Genomic DNA, 19,721 nt, shown 5'->3' with positions numbered 1-19,721 from the left:
ATCCAGTCTGGGGCAGTCGGTCGCTGATCAGGACCCAGTCTGGGGCAGTGTCGATCCCTGATCAGGATCCAGTCTGGGGCAGGGTCGGTCGCTGATCAGGATCCAGTCTGGGGCAGGGTCGATCCCTGATCAGGATCCAGTCTGGGGCAGTGTCGATCCCTGATCAGGATCCAGTCTGGGGCAGGGTCGATCCCTGATCAGGATCCAGTCTGGGGCAGTCGGTCTGATCAGGATCCAGTCTGGGGCAGGGTCGATCCCTGATCAGGATCCAGCCTGGGACAGGGTCGATCCCTGATCAGGATCCAGTCTGGGGCAGTTGGTCGCTGATCAGGATCCAGTCTGGGGCAGGGTCGGTCGCTGATCAGGATGCATTCTGGGGCAGTCGGTCGCTGATCAGGATCCAGTCTGGGGCAGGGTCGGTCGCTGATCAGGATCCAGTCTGGGACAGGGTCGATCCCTGATCAGGATGCAGTCTGGGGCAGTCGGTCGCTGATCAGGATCCAGTCTGGGGCAGGTTCGATCAGTCAGTAAATATCCCCATTCGTTTAAACACTCTCTACACGCAGCTATTCATGAAGAGGATTAGATAATAATCAATCATCTTTATTGTCACAAGTAGACTTACATTAACACTGCAATGAAGTTACTGGATGTCAAGACAGAGAGCGCAGGGTTACTCGAGGGGTAACGGTGAAGCAGGGTCATCATCGTCAACCTCCTCAACACCTCCGCTTTATGACTGCCATGTCGAGGGAAGATACCATGCCAAGCTGCAGGAGGTGGCTGAGATCTCATCCAGTTTCCTTTATTAGCCGAGGCATAGACTATAAGAGTAGGGAGGTTGTGATGGAGCTGTACAAAACGCTGCTTAGGCCACAGCTGGAGTGCTGTGTGCAATTCTCGTCGCCACGTTATAGGAAGGATATGATTGCACTGGAGAGGGTGCAGAGGGGATTTACCTCGGTGGAGCACTGCATCATAACATAGGAACAGGAAGAGGCCAGTGGTTAGTACTGCTGCCTCACGGTGCCGAGGGCACGGGTTCAATCCCGGCTCCGGGTCACTGTCCGTGCGGAGTTTGCACATTCTCCCCGTGCCTGCGTGGGTCTCACTCCCACAACCCAGAGATGTGCAGGGTAGGTGAATTGGCCACGCTAAATTGCCCCTTAATTGGAAAGAAAACTGCATATACCTGCCTTTGGCCCAGATCCCTTAATACCTTTGCTGAACAAAGATTTATCCATCTCAGATTTAAAATTAACAACTGATCTAGCATCAATTGCCGTTTGTGGAAGAGATTCTTCCCGATACCAATTCTGGCCCTCATTTCTAAGACCATGTCCTCTAGTTCGAGAATCTCCAACCAGTGCAGACAGTTTATCTTTATTTACCCCGTCTTTGCCTGTTAATATCTTGAAAACTCATCCCGAGGGTGCTGGGAGTCTGGAACTCGCTGCCTGAAAGGGTGGGAGAGGCGGGAACCCTCACAACATTGAAGAAGCATTGAGATGAGCGAGTGAAACTCCGCAGCAAAAAAGGCGACGGACCAAGTGCTGGGCAATGGGATTAGTAAGGATAGGCGCTGGATGGCCAGGACAGGATGGGCTCTATGACTGAAGATCCGCGGGGTGTCGAAACGTCCTCGCTGCTGCTGTTTCTTATGTTCAAACAGTGCACCAACCCGTCGCGGTCAACAAAATGAAAAAACACCCTAGATATTGGTGAAGATTTAACTTGATATAACTTTTTATTAACAGACGATAAACTAAGCAGGAAAAACATCTCTTTACATCAGAAATATACAACAACAACAAAAAAAAACCCAGCTCAACTGTACAACGGAGTGGCCTGGTCTGGATCCTTGCTCGAGACGAAGACACCATCTGACCTCGAGACTAACAAAATGCCCCGAAATCGCTTCGTAAAGAACGGAACAACAAATACAACTTAAAAACAGCGGCTTTGGCTGTGATAATAGGGACGAGGTACCCCCCCCCCCCCCCCCCCACGCCCCGCCTTGGCACAGACACACCATCCCAAAACTCAAATTCATTCCACCCAATGACTCGGGTCCGAAGAGAGAGAGAGTCCATAATCTTGTTCTGTTCATAGCCGCTTCAGAAATCCTGAGGACACAAAAAGCAGGAGTCAACCAGCGATATACGTAAACGGACAGCGAGAGATCAGAGACCTCGGCCGACTTACATCCCCCCCCCGCCCCCCCGAACGACCCAGCGGTCGTCATCGGATAGTTGCACAGGGACATTGAGAGGTGAGGTGTGGGACTGGGTGCAAGGGTCCAGAGGAGATTTCCCGGTTTGGTACCATGGTTGACGGGTTATAGTTACTTGCATTAGACTCGGAGACACCCTGCACTTGCACACGAATTAGGGGCAGGAGGCGGCCCCTCGAGCCCGGCTCCAATACAATCGTAGCTGATCTGATAAGACCATAAGACATAAGAGCAGAATTAGGCCACTCGGCCCATTGAGTCTGCTCCGCCATTCAATCATGGCTGATACTTTTCTCATCCCCATTCCCCCTGATCCCCTTATTGATCAAGAACCTATCTATCTCTGTCTTAAAGACACTCAGTGATTTGGCCTCCACAGCCTTCTGCGGCAAAGAGTTCCACAGATTCACCCCCCTCTGGCTGAAGAAATTCCTCCTCATCTCAGTTTTAAAGGATCGTCCCTTCAGTCTGAGATTGTCCCCTCTGGTTCTAGTTTTTCTTGTAAGTGGAAACATCCTCTCCACGTCCACTCTATCCAGGCCTCGCAGTATCCTGTAAGTTTCAATAAGATCCCCTCTATTCCTTCTAAACTCCAACGAGTACAGACCCAGAGTCCTCAACCGTTCCTCATACGACAAGCTCTTCATTCTAGGGATCATTTTTGTGAACCTCCTCTGGACCCTTTCCAAGGCCAGCACATCCTTCCTTAGATACAGGGCCCAAAACTGCTCACAATACTCCAAATGGGGTCTGACCAGAGCCTTATACAGCCTCAGAAGTACATCCCTGCTCTTGTATTCCAGCCCTCTCAACATGAATGCTAACATTGGACTTCCGGTTGCGGTGATGCACTGCTAAGCTGCACGTTTCGGCAGCTCCCGTTCTAACGGACTTTTGGGCTCTTTTTGGGAGCCCCAACGGAAATTTTTTCGGACCAAACCCAGTGTGGGGCGACAAAGTAAAGAGTCCCCCCTGGTGTGTATGGAAAGGATCAGTGGTAGTGGCCAGATGGCGAAGGATCCTTTGGAGCAGCGGCAGAGAAGAGAAGGAAGAAGCAAGATGGCGACGGATGGAGCCCAGACGACATGGGGGCCGGACCAGCAGGAATTCCTCCGACGGTGTGTGGAGGAATTAAAGAAGGAGGTGCTGGCGCCGATGTTATTGGCAATCGAAGGACTAAAAGAAACGCAAAAGTCCCAGGCGATAGAGCTCCGTGGGGTGAAGGAGAAGGCAGCTGAGAACGAGGATGAGATTCTGGGCCTTGCGGTAAAAATGGAGACGCACGAGGCGCTACACAAGAGGTGTATCGAAAGACTCGAAGTCCTGGAGAACAGCTCGAGGAGAAAGAACCTCCGGATTCTGGGTCTCCCCGAGGGAGTGGAGGGAGCTGACGTCGGGGCTTATGTGAGCACGATGCTCCATTCGCTAATGGGAGCTGAGGCCCCATCGGGCCCCCTGGAGGTGGAAGGGGCTCACCGGGTCCTTGTGAGAAGACCAAAGGCGGGAGAACCACCAAGGGCGATAGTGGTGAGATTTCACCGCTTCACCGACAGAGAGGCTGTTTTGAGCTGGGCCAAGAAAGTACGGAGTAGCAGGTGGGAGAATGCGGTGATACGAGTGTATCAGGACTGGAGCGCGGAGGTGGCGAGAAGGAGAGCGAGTTTTAATCGAGCCAAGGCGGCGCTTCACAAGAAGTAAAGTTTGGGATGCTGCAGCCGGCGCGATTGTGGGTTAAGTACCAAGATAGACACTATTATTTTGAAACGTCGGACGAGGCATGGAGAGAAGAGAAATTGGACCAGAACTGAGGGACTGATGCTGTGGGGGAGATGATGATGTTGATGTACAGAAATGTAAATTGGGGAATGGGAGGTTCACAGTATCGGGACGATAGACGGGTTTTTTTCTCTTCTTGACGGGGGAGACACTGAGAAATGTGGGCGCCGGTGGAGAAAGGGACTGAGGTGGGGGATGGGGAATGGGGGAGCTGTGCCACAGGAGACGGGGCCGATCCAGGAAAGCGCGGGTTTTTTCCCGCGCTAGGGAGATGATGGCGGGAAGGTAGGCGCAAGGATGATGAGAGTTCCACACACGGGGGGGTCAAGGAGAGAGCGGGGGAAGCCGGGGTCAGTTGGAGTCAGCTGACTTTCGGAAGAATCATGGGGGGAGTAACCATGCTAGATGGGGATCTAGCGGGCGGGGGGGATCAACTGGGTTGCTGCGGCTGGGAGCGAGAGGGAGCTGGCAACGGAAGAGGTGGTCGGGACGGGAGTGCGCCGCCTGGGGGACGGGTGGGTGCGCGGGACCTGGACGTAGGACTGGCCTAGAATAGGGGATGGCTAGTCGGCGGGGGGGGGCGGGCGGCCCCCCCAATCCGGCTGATCACGTGGAATGTGAGAGGCCTAAATGGGCCGATTAAGAGGGCCCGAGTGTTCGCGCACTTAAAAGGACTGAAGGCAGACGTGGTCATGCTTCAGGAGACGTATCTGAAGGTGGCGGATCAGGTTAGGTTAAGGAAAGGATGGGTGGGACAGGTGTTCCACTCAGGGTTGGACGCAAAAAATAGAGGGGTGGCGATATTGGTGGGGAAACGGGTGTCGTTCGAGGCTAGGAATATAGTGGCGGACAATGGTGGCAGATATGTGATGGTGAGTGGCAGACTGCAGCGAAAGGAGGTCGTGCTGGTAAATGTATATGCCCCGAACTGGGACGACGCGGGATTTCTGAAACGGATGCTGGGACGTATCCCGGACCTGGAGGTAGGAAGCCTGGTAATGGGGGAGGATTTCAATACTGTGCTGGATCCAGGGTTAGATAGGTCTAGATCCAGGACCGGAAGAAGGCCGGCAGCGGCCAAGGTGCTCAGGGGGTTTATGGACCAAATGGGGGGAGTGGATCCGTGGAGATTTGCCAGGCCATTGGCCAAAGAGTTTTCCTTTTTCTCCCATGTTCATAAGGTATACTCCCGGATAGATTGCTTTGTTTTGAGCAGGGCACTGATTTCAAGGGTGGCAGGAACGGAGAATTCGGCCTTAGCCGTTTCAGACCATGCCCCGCACTGGGTGGATCTGGAACTAGGAGAGGAGAGGGAACAGCGCCCACTCTGGCGACTGGATGTGGAACTATTGGCAGATGAGGGAGTCTGTGGGCGGGTGCGGGGATGACTGAAAGGTACCTGGAGGCCAATGATGATGGTGAGATCCAGATGGGGGTAGTATGGGAAGCGCTGAAGGCGGTGGTTAGGGGAGAGTTGATCTCCATTAGGGCTTACAAGGAGAAAAAAGAGGGCAAAGAAAGGGAGAGATTAGTGGGGGAGATTTTGAGGGTGGATAAAAGATATGCGGAGGCCCCAGTCGAAGGACTATATAGAGAGAGGCGAAGATTTCAGACGGAGTTTGACCTGCTGAACTCAGGGAAGGCAGAGGCACAGTGAAAAATGAAATGAAATGAAAATGAAAATCGCTTATTGTCACGAGTAGGCTTCAATGAAGTTACTGTGAAAAGCCCCTAGTCACCACATTCCGGCACCTGTTCGGGGAGGCTGGTACGGGAATCGAACCGTGCTGCTGGCCTGCCTTGGTCTGCTTTAAAAGCCAGCGATTTAGCCCAGTGTGCTAAACCAGCCCCTAGCCAGTGGAGGAAGGCACAGGGGATGAGATACGAATATGGGGAAAAGGTGAGTCGGCTGCTGGCCCACCAGCTTCGTAAGAGGATAGCGGCGAGGGAAATAGGGGGAGTTAGGGATGAAACGGGAACTACGGAGCAGAGTGCAGGGAAGGTAAATGAGGTGTTTAAGACCTTTTATGAGAGGCTATATCGGTCCCAACCCCCAGAGGGAAAAGAGGGGATGCAACAGTTTTTGGACCAACCAAGGTTCCCAAGGGTGGAGGAGCAGGAGGTGGCAGGTCTGGGGGCACCATCGGGGTGAATGAGGTGACTAAAGGGCTGGGGAACATGCAGGCAGGGAAGGCCCCGGGACCAGACGGGTTCCCGGTGGAATTTTACAGGAAATATGTGGACTTGTTGGCCCCGCTGCTGGCAAGAACCTTTAACGAGGCCAGAGAAGGGGGGACTCTACCCCCGACAATGTCGGAGGCGACGATATCATTAATCCTGAAGCGAGATAAAGATCCGCTGCAATGCGGGTCATATAGGCCTATCTCGCTCCTGAATGTAGACGCCAAGCTGCTGGCAAAAGTGCTGGCGACGAGGATCGAGGATTGTGTCCCGGGGGTGGTGCATGAAGACCAGACAGGGTTTGTAATGGGGAGACAATTGAATGTCAATGTGCGATGGCTGTTGGGGGTGATAATGATGCCCCCAGCGGAGGGGGAGGCAGAGATAGTGGCAGCGATGGATGCAGAGAAGGCATTCGATAGGGTAGAGTGGGAGTATTTATGGGAGGTGTTGAGGAGGTTTGGGTTCGGGGAGGGGTTTGTCAGTAGGGTCAAACTCCTCTATGGGGCCCCAGTGGCAAGTGTAGTCACAAATCGGCAGAGATCGGAGTATTTTCGGTTACATAGGGGAACAAGGCAGGGGTGCCCCCTGTCCCCATTACTGTTCGCGCTGGCAATTGAACCACTGGCCATAGCGTTGAGAGGCTCTAGGAAATGGAGGGGGGTGGTTAGAGGGGGAGAGGAACACCAACTGTCACTCTACGCAGATGACCTACTGCTGTATGTGGCGGATCCTGTGGAGGGGATGACAGAGGTTATGCAGATATTGAGGGAGTTTGGAGAGTTTTCGGGATATAGGCTTAATATGGGGAAGAGTGAGCTTTTCGTAGTACACCCCGGGGATCAGGGAAGAGGGATAGACGGCCTGCCGTTAAGGAAAGTGGAAAGGAGCTTCCGATATTTGGGGATTCAGGTAGCCAAGAGCTGGGGAGCTCTACACAAACTCAATCTGACGCGGCTGGTGGAGCAAATGGAGGAGGATTTCAAGAGGTGGGATATGCTGCCGCTCTCACTGGCGGGCAGAGTGCAGGCGGTCAAGATGATGGTCCTCCCAAGGTTTCTTTTTGTGTTTCAATGTCTCCCCATTTTGGTTACTAAGGCCTTTTTTAAGAAAATAGATAGGAGTGTTGTGAGTTTCGTGTGGGCAGGGAAGACCCCGAGGGTAAGGAGGGGGTTCCTGCAGCGCAGCAGGGACAGAGGGGGACTGGCGTTGCCGAATTTGGATGATTATTACTGGGCCGCCAACGTGGCGATGGTTTGCAAGTGGATGAGTGAGGGAGAGGGGGCGGCGTGGAAGAGGCTGGAGCTGGCGTCCTGGAAAGGAACGAGCCTAAAGGCGCTGGTGACGGTGCCGCTACCGCTCTCCCCGAAAAGGTATACCATGAACCCAGTGGTGGTGGCAACCTTAAGGATCTGGGGGCAATGGAGGCGACATAGGGGGGCTGACGAGTGCCTCGGTGTGGTCCCCGATCAGGAATAACCATAGGTTTGTCCCAGGAAGGATGGACGGAGGGTTCCAGAGCTGGAATCGGGCAGGAATTAGGAGATTGAGAGACTTGTTTATTGACGGGGAGTTTGCGAGCCTGGGAGCACTGGAGGAAAAGTATGAGTTGCCCCCGGGGAATATCTTTAGACATATGCAAGTGAGGGCGTTTACGAGGCACCAGGTGAGGGAATTTCCACTGCTCCCGACACAGGGGATCCAGGATAGGGTGATTTCCGGGGTATGGGTCGGGGAGGGCAAAGTGTCAGAAATAAATCAGGAGATGAGAGATGAGGGGGAGGCGCTGGTAGAGGAGCTGAAGGGAAAATGGGAAGAAGAGCTGGGGGAGGAGATTGAGGAGGGTCTGTGGGCGGATGCCCTAAGTAGGGTAAATTCCTCTTCCTCGTGTGCCAGGCTTAGCCTGATACAATTCAAGGTTCTACACAGAGCATACATGACGGGAGCAAGGCTGAGCAGGTTCTTCGGAGTGGAGGACAGGTGCGGGAGGTGCTTGGGAAGCCCGGCGAACCACACACACATGTTCTGGTCGTGTCCGGCACTGGATGAGTACTGGAGGGGAGTGGCAAGAGTGATTTCAAAGGTGGTGAAGGTCCGGGTCAAGCCAGGCTGGGGGTTAGCTATATTTGGGGTAGCGGAAGAGCCGGGAGTGCAGGAGGCGAAAGAGGCCGATATTCTGGCCTTTGCGTCCCTGGTAGCCCGGCGAAGGATCTTACTCATGTGGAAGGAAGCGAAACCCCCCGGCGTGGAGGCCTGGATAAACGACATGGCAGGGTTCATAAAACTGGAACGGATGAAGTTTGCGTTGAGAGGATCGGTTCAGGGGTTCTCCAGGCGGTGGCAACCGTTCCTTGACTATCTCACGGAACGTTAAGGGAAAATAGATCGTCAGCAGCAGCAGCCCAGAGGGGGGGGGAGGGAGTACTATTTTTTGTTATTTTGCTCGTTCACTATTTTATTTAAATAATGTTACTTATTAGTTATTGTGTTATCTCTTATGTTGATTTGTAAGGTGGAAACATTGTGTTTGAAAACTTTAATAAAATATATATTTTTTAAAGATGAATGCTAACATTGCATTTGCCTTCCTAACTGCTGACTGAACCTGCACGGTGACCTTTAGAGAATCGTGAACAAGGATTCCCAAGTCCCTTTGTGCTTCTGATTTCCTAAGCATCTCCCCATTTAGAAAATAGTCTATGCCTAAATTCCTCCTTCCAAAGTGCATAACCTCACACTTTCCCACATTGTATTCCATCTGCCACTTCATTGCCCACTCTCCTAGCCTGTCCAAATCCTTCTGCAGCCCCCTTGCTTCCTCAATATCCCTGCCCCTCTACAGATCTTTGTGTCGTCTGCAAACTTGGCAACCGTGCCTTCAGTAACTTCTTCCAGATCATTAATGTAGATCGTGACCTCAACCCCACATTCCTGCCGACCCTCCGATAACCTTTCACCCCCTCGTTAATCGAGAATCTATCCAGCTCGGCCTTAAAGATATTCCAAGGTTCTGCTTCTGCCGCCATTTGAGGAAGAGAGTTCCAGAGACTCCGCCCCCTCTGAGAGAAAATATTTCTCCTCATCTCCGTCTTAAAGGGGCCACCCCCTTATTTTTAAACAGTGACCCCGCCGGTTCTAGATTCTCCTACATGAGGAAACATCCGCTCCACATCCACCCTGTCAACACCCCCTCAGGATCTTAAAGGTTTTGATCGAGTCTCCTCTCACTCTCCGAAACTCCAGCGGATACAAACCCAACCTCCCCAACCTTTCCTCATCAGACAAGCTGCCCGTTCCTGGGATTAGTCGGGTAAATCCTCTCCGAACTGCTTCCCGATACATTTACATTGTTCTTTAAATAAGGACACCAATATTGTACACAGTATTCCAGATGTGTTCTCACTAATGCCCTGTACAACTGAACCAGAACCGTGCTACTTTTATATTCAATTCCCCTTGCAATAAATTAGCTTTCCTAATTACTCGCCACACTTGCATACTAGCCAGATCCCTCTGTACCTCAGAATCTGCAGTCACCAATTTCGATAATGAGCTTCTTTTGAATTCTTCCTGCCAGAATCGATCATTTCACATTTGCCCACATTATAGACCATTTAACCCACGTCCCTCTGTAACCAAACTCCTTACGTCCTCCTCACAATTCACTTCCCTATCCAACTTTGTCGCCGGCAGATTTTGCGACCGTCCCTTCATCCGAATCGTTTGTATAAATTGTGACGAGTTGAGGCCCCAGCACCGATTCCTGTGGCACACCACTCGTCACATCTTGCCAACCAGAAAATCACCCATTTCTGCCAACTCTGTCTCCTGTCCGCAAGTCAATCTTCAATCCATGCCAATGTTTCCCCCCCCCCCCCAACAACACCTCGAGCGTTACATTTTTACGCAACACCGCACCAAATACTTTCTGGAAATCTAAGTACAGTACATCCACCGGTTCACCTTTATCCACAAAACATGTGACTCCTTCAAAAAACTACCAAAAAGAATTAGTTAAATACGATCTCCCTTTCACAAAACCCTGTTGGACTCTGCCCGATTGTCGTGAGTTTTTCTCAGTGCCCTGCTAGAACGTCTTTAACAATGGCTTCTAACGTTGTCCCTATGACAGATGTCAAGCTAACGGGCCTGTAGTTTCCTGATTTCGGTCTCCCTCTTGGGGTAAAGGAGTTACATTCGCTACTTCCCAATCTAATGGTACCTTCCCTGAATGCAGGGAATTTTGGAAAATTAAAAGCAACACCTCAGCTATCTCATGAACCACTTCTTTCAAAACCTTTGGGTGAAGATCTCCCAGCCCGCAGGCCCAAATATTTGCTCAGTACCACTTCCCTGGTGATTGCAATTTTCCTGAGTTCCTCCCTCCTAGCATTTCCTGATTTACAGCTCTTTCTGGGATGTTACTCGTGTCCTCTCTTCATCCGCCACAGCCCGACTTTCCATTATTCATTCTCCAGATGCACTTTCTCCTATACCAAAACTCTTTACTTATTTAAATCTCTACAGAAACTCTTACTGTCCATTTTTGTATTACTGGCTAGCTTTCTCTCGTACTCTACTCCCATTTTGTCACTCTTTGACGCTCTTCATATTCTTTCCAATCTTCTGACCTGCCACTTATCTTTGTGCAAATATGTACTTTGAAGTTTAATACTGTATTTGACTTTTTAGTCAACTATAAATGAGCGCATCCCTACAGTGCAGGAGGCCATTCAGCCCATCGAGTATGCACCGACCCTCCGAAAGAGCACCATACCTCGCCCTTACCCCGTAACCCCACCTCACCTGCGCATCTTCGGACTGACAGGCCTTTCCCTTGGAATTTGTCTTTCTCTTTGAAATGTGTCCATTCTGAAATATCACTTCAAATGTCTGCTGCCGAACCTCGATTGATCCATCCCACAAAACATAATTGCCAGCACACTTCGGCTGGCTCTATTTGCATGCCCTCCTATTTGCCCTTATTTAGGTTTAAAATACTTGGACCCACTCTTCCCTCCCTCAAACCAAATGTAAAATTCAATCATATTATGATCACTGTTACCTAGGGGTGCCTTCACTATGAGGTAATCAATTAATCCTATCTCATTGCACAATACTGCTGTCTCCAGGATGTGCTGTTCGAAGAAACAATCCTGGAAACATTTATGCTAGAGTTTTCCAGTCTATATGTAGGTGAAAATCTCCCATGATTATTGCAGTACCTTTGTGGCAAGCAGCTAGTATCTCCTTTATACTCTGCCCTACCGTAGAGTTACAACCTTGTCCCTCACCTGTGGTGTGGTGACCCTCGGGTTAAATCACTCCGCTCCCCCACCCCTGTGTAGAGCAGCCTCTGGCCCTCTGGCGACTTTTCATTTAATCTTCAATTTCTCATCTCAACCCAAACCGCTTCTGCGGCCTGGCTTTCTGAACTTGGGTCTCCCCGCTCTATTGCGCTACTACCACCAGTTGACAGAGCCATCCCTCCAAATGACGAATGTGATATAAAATAGTTACTTTAGAGATATTAGTTAATGTAATGTAGAAATAAGCCACTTTGATTCTGGCAAGTAGAGACAAAGGATTTTAGACCGCATGGAAAAAAGCAGGAAGAGGTGTGTCTATGAGAGTGATGCTGAATTGATAGGGGCCGGAGAAAGGGATTGGAAGTGAGCCAATCAGAATAGATCAAACAGGTCAGGAGGGACATAGGATGACATATGGGTGTCGAGTATGTGAAACTTGATGCCATTTGAGTGTATCAGTACTGATCTTTGTCTGGGACATTCACTTAGTCCCGGAGCTGCAGAGAGCAACATGTTATCTGTATCACTGTGGACTAAGTTTAGCTTGCAAGCTGAATAAAATAACTAACGTTATACTTGCAAATCCATCTCGACTTTTATTGAGGCCAGACTGACGGATAAAGAAATTTGGGATTCAACATTTGGTGCCGAAAACCGGGATTTCTCAGGGCGATCCTGGTCCAACTGCGAAATCAGAATTAGACTGATTATGAACAGGACGATGGGGAACAAGGGGCCCTCAATGTAGAACTGGAAAATGACCGCGCATTGATAGTTCCCCTCTTCTTATCGTCTGATTAGTCTGGTCACTCGCGGTTGGCACAGAAAGACCGCCTCGACGAAATCACAGGTCAGTCTGGGGATTAGCAATTTAATTGATGGGATTTCATATTGTTGATTCGGCTTGGGTTAGGGTTTTGGGTTGATGTGACATCGCAAATGATGATTCAATTCCAAGTATAAGGGTTCAGAGGCTGATGGGACTTCAGTAGTGAAGGTTCAGTCTATTATATGGGTTCAGAGGCTGATGGGACTTCAGTAGTGAAGGTTCAGTCCAGTATAACTGTTTTTAAATCTGAAGATGGTTCAACTCTATGTGTGAGTGTTTTAAATATATAGTTGATTAAGCTAAAATTGTCTCCTTGGACTGTATTGGCGAAAAACACAGTTCCAAGGACTAGTTGAGATTGTGGGGAATGCTGCATATTGGTTGAAGCAGAAGTCTCTCAAAGGGTTAACAGCAGCAGGCAAAATCAAAAGACAGACAGTGCTTCTCACTCAGGCTTTGAGATAACAGCAGCAGCCTGTAGTGTAATCGGATACCTTTCCTTTGAGTCAGTGAACACCAGCAAAGTTACGTTTTGAATTAATTAAAGGAAACCAGTGGGTTTCTCCACCTCTTTGATAAAAGTTATTATTTTCGAAAGCAATTGATTGAAATTGCCAGAATCTTAAGTTTTACTTACTTGAAATAAGGTTTATCTAATTTTATCAGGAGATTAATAGAAACTTAAAGGAGGTCACGGACAGCATTTTTTTTTAAAAAAGTGTAAATCTGGAGATGATAGTTGATTTTGCCAACACTTATGTGAATGTAAAAGGAAAAAAAAACTTGTTAAAAGAAAAATTGTTAAGATAAAGAAATAATTAAGTTGTAAATGTTATACAAGTTTGTGTTAAGCAAATTGTAAATTTGGTTCTGAGTTGAGATCAGAGCTAAGCTTGCAAGTTGCAGTAATTCAATTTGAATTTTCAAACATTTTTAAGTTTTTTAAAAAAAAGCGCAAGTAGAGACAGGAAAGACACGGGTCAAACAAGAGATGAGCTACGTAGTTCAATGGCTGGCCTTGAATTGACAGAAAAAGAAAAATTCAATAATTTGGAAAAGTCAGTAAAAGTTCTGTCTGCACCCATAGCATGGTCTGCGCTCATTCCAGAACCACCAGAGTACAATAATATATACCCAGTCATTGCTCCCCAGATTCCAAATATGCCAGAAACTCAAGCCCTTTTGGGTGATAGTGTGGGTCCTGATTTACCAACTTCACGACCAGAAGAGCAAAAGGAACTCTGTCCCACAAGCCCAGTTAGCTCTAGGACAAGATCTCGGACAGCGAGAGAGGGGCTTGACCCTCACCAGAAACAATTAAGCATATCACCTAAGTCTCTCCAAACTAAGGAGAAACCACAAGATTCGGGAACAAAGGAAGCTGAAACAACTTCTTTTGAAGAGAAAGAACTCCCCCTAGTGACAGGGAGAGACATTGAAGTCTTGGAACAACCAGGGGAAATAGCTAGAGTGCCCCCTGGTGACATTCGGAGACAGTTACTGATTAGGAAGATGCGAAACCCCGACGCAGTGACTGCAGGAGCGAACCCCACGATAGACGTTTACTTCCCATGGACACCCAGTGAGATGATGGCTATTATGTCTACAATCCCAGATAGAAAGAAATCTCCTGCTGCCTTCATGGATTCCTTGAGGACTACCATCTCAATTTATCAAGCTGATTCAAGGGACCTCCGGGCCCTAGTCCAGCAGATTTTAACCCCAGCAGAGTACCGCAATTATCTTAACCACCTGAATTATGCAAGTCATGCCGCACTTCAGCAGGCCTATGCGTTAGACGACGATAGAAGGACACCGATCTTGAATGTGTTGAATAGCACATTTCAAAGGCCCATAAATCTTTCTGTTATCTTAGACCTAAAACCTAAGAAGACTGAAGAGCCAGAGGAATTTCTGGAGCGTTTTAATGAAATCTACCGTGGGCAGTCAGGCGATTTGCTGTATCAAAATAGTCAGAATTCCCCTCAATATTGTGCTATGTTAATGCATTGCCTACCACCTTCTGTGGTTACTGCTGTGAAATGTAATAACATGAATTGGACAGAGAACGACCCTTCCCAGATGGCAAGGGCAGTCAGATTTTATTGGAAGGAGGGTGTAGGCCAAGAAGGAGGCTCAGTTACAAAGGTTAAGACTGAGTATGTAATGAAAAAGGATGATTGGCGATCCCAACAAGCGGCAGAAATGGTAGTTTATCAGCAGGAGCCCCAATATTGTGACTTTGGGTGGGTGGATCAGCGAAGAGGAGGATACCAAACCCACCCAAAGGGACCCTCATCCCCTTTTTATGGCCCACCGAACGCATCAACAGCTTTACAACCGCAGCCCCCTCTGAGGGGCCATTGGTCTACTGGAAGAAGAGGACGGGGCAGAAATAGAGGGAGCAATGCATGTTTTAATTGCGGCCGTGCAGGTCACTGGCAACAGGAATGCCCCTTTAAAAGACAGGACAGGTGTGTGAGTATCCTATTTCTGAACCTGTGACAGTCACTTACGAGAATAAGTCTGCAGAGCATCAGTTTGTAGTGACTACTGGATTGGACTGTAACTTGTTGGCCCGAGATTTACTGTGTATCTTCCAGCTACAGCTAGAATGCGGAGATGAGGGGATAACGGTTACATCATGGAGGATGAGACAACAGTGCTACATTTCTATCACCCCCCAGTGGTGGACGTTAGACGTTGAACAGTCACTATCACTGCATCACGTTACCCTGGCCTATGACAGAACTGGACAAAACAGGGAGTTGGAGGACAAATACCGGCCACTACTTGAGACCGAATGGCCAGTCAAAGTTACAGCCACAGTCACGGGAAAAGAAGGTGTGGAGCATGATGGGAGTGGCTACGCATCGTCTGTATGATATTTGGCCTCACTTCGCTTGGCGTGTTATTGGCGATGGACATGGAAAAGGGGAATATTATGTATCTGTGTAGCCCCAACCAATCTACAAGGTTACATCACCTCTGCAAAGGTGATGTTCTTCGCTGCCCCCATATACGAGGACATGGTATCGACTCATGGAAGGTCATCAAAGTTAAGGAGAATGCAGGAGTCATGAAGCAGTTGCACCGGTCCCGGTGATGGGAAGGGAACATTATATGGACATTGCCTTGTTTTTGGAATACATGTAAATTCGATTTTGGATGTGTTAAGAGTGGTACAATAAAGGTAAAATCAGGCTGTCAGAAGAGCGTAGGAAGAGGCTATGAGAAAGTGAAAGGGACTAGAGAGAGGATGGGGCGTATGAGAAGGGAAGTACAGCTAGAACGTAGGTTACCGGGAGATACACTTAAGTTAGTTAAAGGCCAAACTGAGGAAAACCCGGGTAGTAAACCTTGGGAGCCCTCGGGGCAATAACCAAGGAGTTGTCTCAGCTACGGTTGTTTGCAATGCAGAACCGGTATGCTCTTGACTATCTTCTGGCCCGTGAGGGTGGGGTATGCGCCATAGTGCAGGGCAAGTGTATCATGGGAGTTCAGGACTTGACCGCTAACATCACTAAATTTATGGATTGCATACGGGATCACTTGGACGGGATGCAGGATCCTGGCTCTTGGGGATTTGGAGGTTGGAAGGACTGGTTGATAAATATGGCCATGTATCTAGTGGTAGCTATCGGCTGCATCTTTGTGGGCCTGGCCATCCTTAAATGTGTGATGGGTAGAATGCTGGGTGCACTGGATCAGATCAAAGCCCCCAAAAATTTAACTGTTAAAATCCATGAGGGTGAAGCAGATGAGGGGGGGCTAAGACAGGAATTGGAAATGCAGCGACGGATCTTTTTAGATGGGGAACCGTAGCTATGGATTGGATAGTCCGGTTATCATGGAATGATAAAAGGAGGGAATGACGAATGTGATATAAAATAGTTACTTTAGAGATATTAGTTAATGTAATGTAGAAATAAGCCACTTTGATTCTGGCAAGTAGAGACAAAGGATTTTAGACCGCATGGAAAAAAGCAGGAAGAGGTGTGTCTATGAGAGTGATGCTGAATTGATAGGGGCCGGAGAAAGGGATTGGAAGTGAGCCAATCAGAATAGATCAAACAGGTCAGGAGGGACATAGGATGACCTATGGGTGTCGAGTATGTGAAACTTGATGCCATTTGAGTGTATCAGTACTGATCTCTTTGTCTGGGACATTCACTTAGTCCCGGAGCTGCAGAGAGCAACATGTTATCTGTATCACTGTGGACTAAGTTTAGCTTGCAAGCTGAATAAAATAACTAACGTTATACTTGCAAATCCATCTCGACTTTTATTGAGGCCAGACTGACGGATAAAGAAATTTGGGATTCAACACGCATGTTCTCAAATTCCCGTCCTTCCTGAACGGCACATGCCCTCAGCATTCAGGTCCCAATCTGCATCATCCTGTAGCCACGTCTTTGCACTGAACATCAAATCAGTGGGCTGGTTTAGCACAGGGCTAAAGAGCTGGCTTTTAAAGCAGACCAAGGCAGGCCAGCAGCACGGTTCAATTCCCGTACCAGCCTCCCCCGAACAGGCGCCGGAATGTGGCGACTAGGGGCTTTTCACAGTAACTTCATTTGATGCCTACTTGTGACAATAAGCGATTGTCATTTCATTTCAAATCGCTATTATTCATTTCTATTTGTGCTATCATTTCCATCAGTTTGGTTTTGATTGCCAGGTGCATTCGGATAGAGAACCTTTTGCTTTGTCCCTTTTATTACTTTTGTAGCATCCAGCCTTATCTGCCGATTTACTGAGGCCAGGAGCCAGCTTTAAAGCAAGAGGCAAAAGAGCCAAACGATAACCTGAATGCCCCGCCCGAGAGGGCGCTGGGGCAGCGTTCAAAAGCGAACAGGATACGTGCATGTGGGAGAGCAGGGATTATGGAGGGAGACTCACTGGGTTGCTCCTCAATAGAGATAGCAAAGACTCCAGCAGCCTGAATGGCCTCCTCAAATGGCTGTACTAGTTTACGAGGGTGGTGCAAAGTCGCCTGCCTGGGCTTTGAAAGGCGATCTCACAATGCCTGGCTGGGGATGGGGGCGACAGGCAGCCATAACTTTTTTTAAAATTTAAATTTAAAATACCAATTTTTTTTTTCCAATTAAGGGGCAATTTAGCGTGGCCAATCCTACCTACCCTGCACATCTTTGGGATGTGGGGGCGGGACCCACGCAAACGCGGGGAGAATGTTTGGTTCAATTCCCGTACCAGCCTCCCCCGAACAGGCGCCGGAATGTGGCGACTAGGGACTTTTAACAGTAACTTCATTTGAAGCCTACTTGTGACAATAAGCGATTTTCATTTCATTTCATGTGCAAACTCCGCACGGACAGTGACCCAGAGCCGGGATCGAACCCGGGACCGTGTGAACCCACTGCACCACCGTATACAGGCAGCCATGATACACTACCTTCAATAAAGTGTTTACACCGACACTGTGGTCTCTGAGCTCGTGACACCATCAATTTTGCATTCAGGGAAGAGAGATCCGAGTATTTATGAAGCCCCAGACGAGCAGAGAGAAAAAGAGAGCAAGAGCGAAAGCGAGAGAGAGAGAGAGAGAGAGAGAGGCGCAAATCACCGACAGGCATAAAAATCATCAGACAGTGGAATGGAATATATGGGGGGAGGGGGAGAGAGAGAGAGAATGACGTTCCAGCCATACCGAGCTCCGGTCAGACCCCACCTCAGAGTAACTCCGCTCAGTACCGGGCCTCACATCCCGGGATAGGGCAGGTTGTTCGGGGGTAGGGTCAGGAAGCACATACCCACAAAAAGGGGAGGTTTGGCATTGTTCCCTCCCCCCACGGGAATGGGTTGAATGGCCTCCTCCAGTCCGGTGTGACAGGTTATGGAGGATGACGGGAGGGGGAATGGCTTCCTCCTGTTCCTGCGTTGACATGCCCGAGGGGTTGACTGCGAATAGACACAGTTACTTACATCAATGTCGAGGATACTGGAGTCGAATAGGTCCTGTAACATTCCAGCTCTGCCTCGTCGACTGAGGGGTGCGGGCTAAAAGAGTGAGAGACACACAGTCAGAGAGACATCCTGCCACCCAGGAATTGAGAAATCTACACGCTCCTGAAAACCAATCACGGCCCATTGGCACGAGGGGAACAGGCGGGGTGGACCCAACCACCTTGTACACCGCCCATGGGTCAGGGGCTCGCAACCCGGACAGCTCAGCACATCACGGACGATGGTTGTCTAGGCTGGAGGATCAGTACTGAGGGAGTGCCGCACTGTCAGAGGGTCGGTACTGAGGGAGTGCTGCACTGTCAGAGGGTCAGTACTGAGGGAGTGCTGCACTGTCAGAGGGTCAGTACTGAGGGAGTGCCGCACTGTCAGAGGGTCGGTACTGAGGGAGTGCTGCACTGTCAGAGGGTCAGTACTGAGGGAGTGCTGCACTGTCAGCAGGTCAGTACTGAGGGAGTGCCGCACTGTCAGAGGGTCAGTACTGAGGGAGTGCCGCACTGTCAGAGGGTCAGTACTGAGGGAGTGCCGCACTGTCAGAGGGTCGGTACTGAGGGAGTGCTGCACTGTCAGCAGGTCAGTACTGAGGGAGTGCCGCACTGTCAGAGGGTCAGTACTGAGGGAGTGCTGCACTGTCAGAGGGTCAGTACTGAGGGAGTGCTGCACTGTCAGAGGGTCAGTACTGAGGGAGTGCTGCACTGTCAGCAGGTCAGTACTGAGGGAGTGCCGCACTGTCAGAGGGTCAGTACTGAGGGAGTGCTGCACTGTCAGCAGGTCAGTACTGAGGGAGTGCCGCACTGTCAGAGGGTCAGTACTGAGGGAGTGCCGCACTATCAGAGGGTCAGTACTGAGGGAGTGCCGCACTGTCAGAGGGTCAGTACTGAGGGAGTCCTGCACTGTCAGAGAGTCAGTACTGAGGGAGTGCTGCACTGTCAGCAGGTCAGTACTGAGGGAGTGCCGCATTGTCAGCGGGTCAGTACTGAGGGAGTGCTGCACTGTCAGAGGGTCAGTGCTGAGGGAGTGCCGCACTGTCAGATGGTCAGTAATGAGGGAATGCCGCACTGTCAGAGGGTCAGTACTGAGGGAGTGCTGCACTGTCAGAGGGTCAGTGCTGAGGGAGTGCTGCACTGTCAGAGGGTCAGTACTGAGGGAGTGCTGCACTGTCAGAGAGTCAGTACTGAGGGAGTGCTGCACTGTCAGAGGGTCAGTACTGAGGGAGTGCTGCACTGTCAGAGGGTCAGTACTGAGGGAATGCCGCACTGTCAGAGGGTCAGTACTGAGGGAATGCCGCACTGTCAGAGGGTCAGTACTGAGGGAGTGCTGCACTGTCAGAGGGTCAGTACGGAGGGCGTGCTGCCCTGTTTTATTCCACACCATGTCCTGCTTCCTCTACCAGTCTTCAGTTACTGAC

At 49.8% G+C, this 19,721-nt stretch overlaps 1 protein-coding gene across 1 annotated transcript in view; it reads right to left on the bottom strand.

Moving 5' to 3' along the window:
• Positions 1–1,722: 1,722 nt before the first annotated feature.
• The window catches only part of LOC140404757 (cohesin subunit SA-1-like), a 118,196-nt gene continuing 100,197 nt past the window's right edge, over positions 1,723–19,721 (bottom strand). Inside the window, exons 26-27 of the mRNA XM_072493472.1 lie at positions 18,275–18,349; positions 1,723–2,126 (exon numbers count right to left, since the gene is read on the bottom strand). Of these exons, the coding sequence (XP_072349573.1) occupies positions 2,118–2,126; positions 18,275–18,349 (84 nt within the window). The 3' untranslated portion in view covers positions 1,723–2,117. The remainder of the gene's footprint in view (positions 2,127–18,274; positions 18,350–19,721) is intronic.

This window comes from Scyliorhinus torazame, chromosome 31 (genome assembly GCF_047496885.1).
Source record: "Scyliorhinus torazame isolate Kashiwa2021f chromosome 31, sScyTor2.1, whole genome shotgun sequence".
Taxonomy (NCBI): domain Eukaryota; kingdom Metazoa; phylum Chordata; class Chondrichthyes; order Carcharhiniformes; family Scyliorhinidae; genus Scyliorhinus; species Scyliorhinus torazame.
This window is presented reverse-complemented; position numbering and strand designations above follow the sequence as displayed.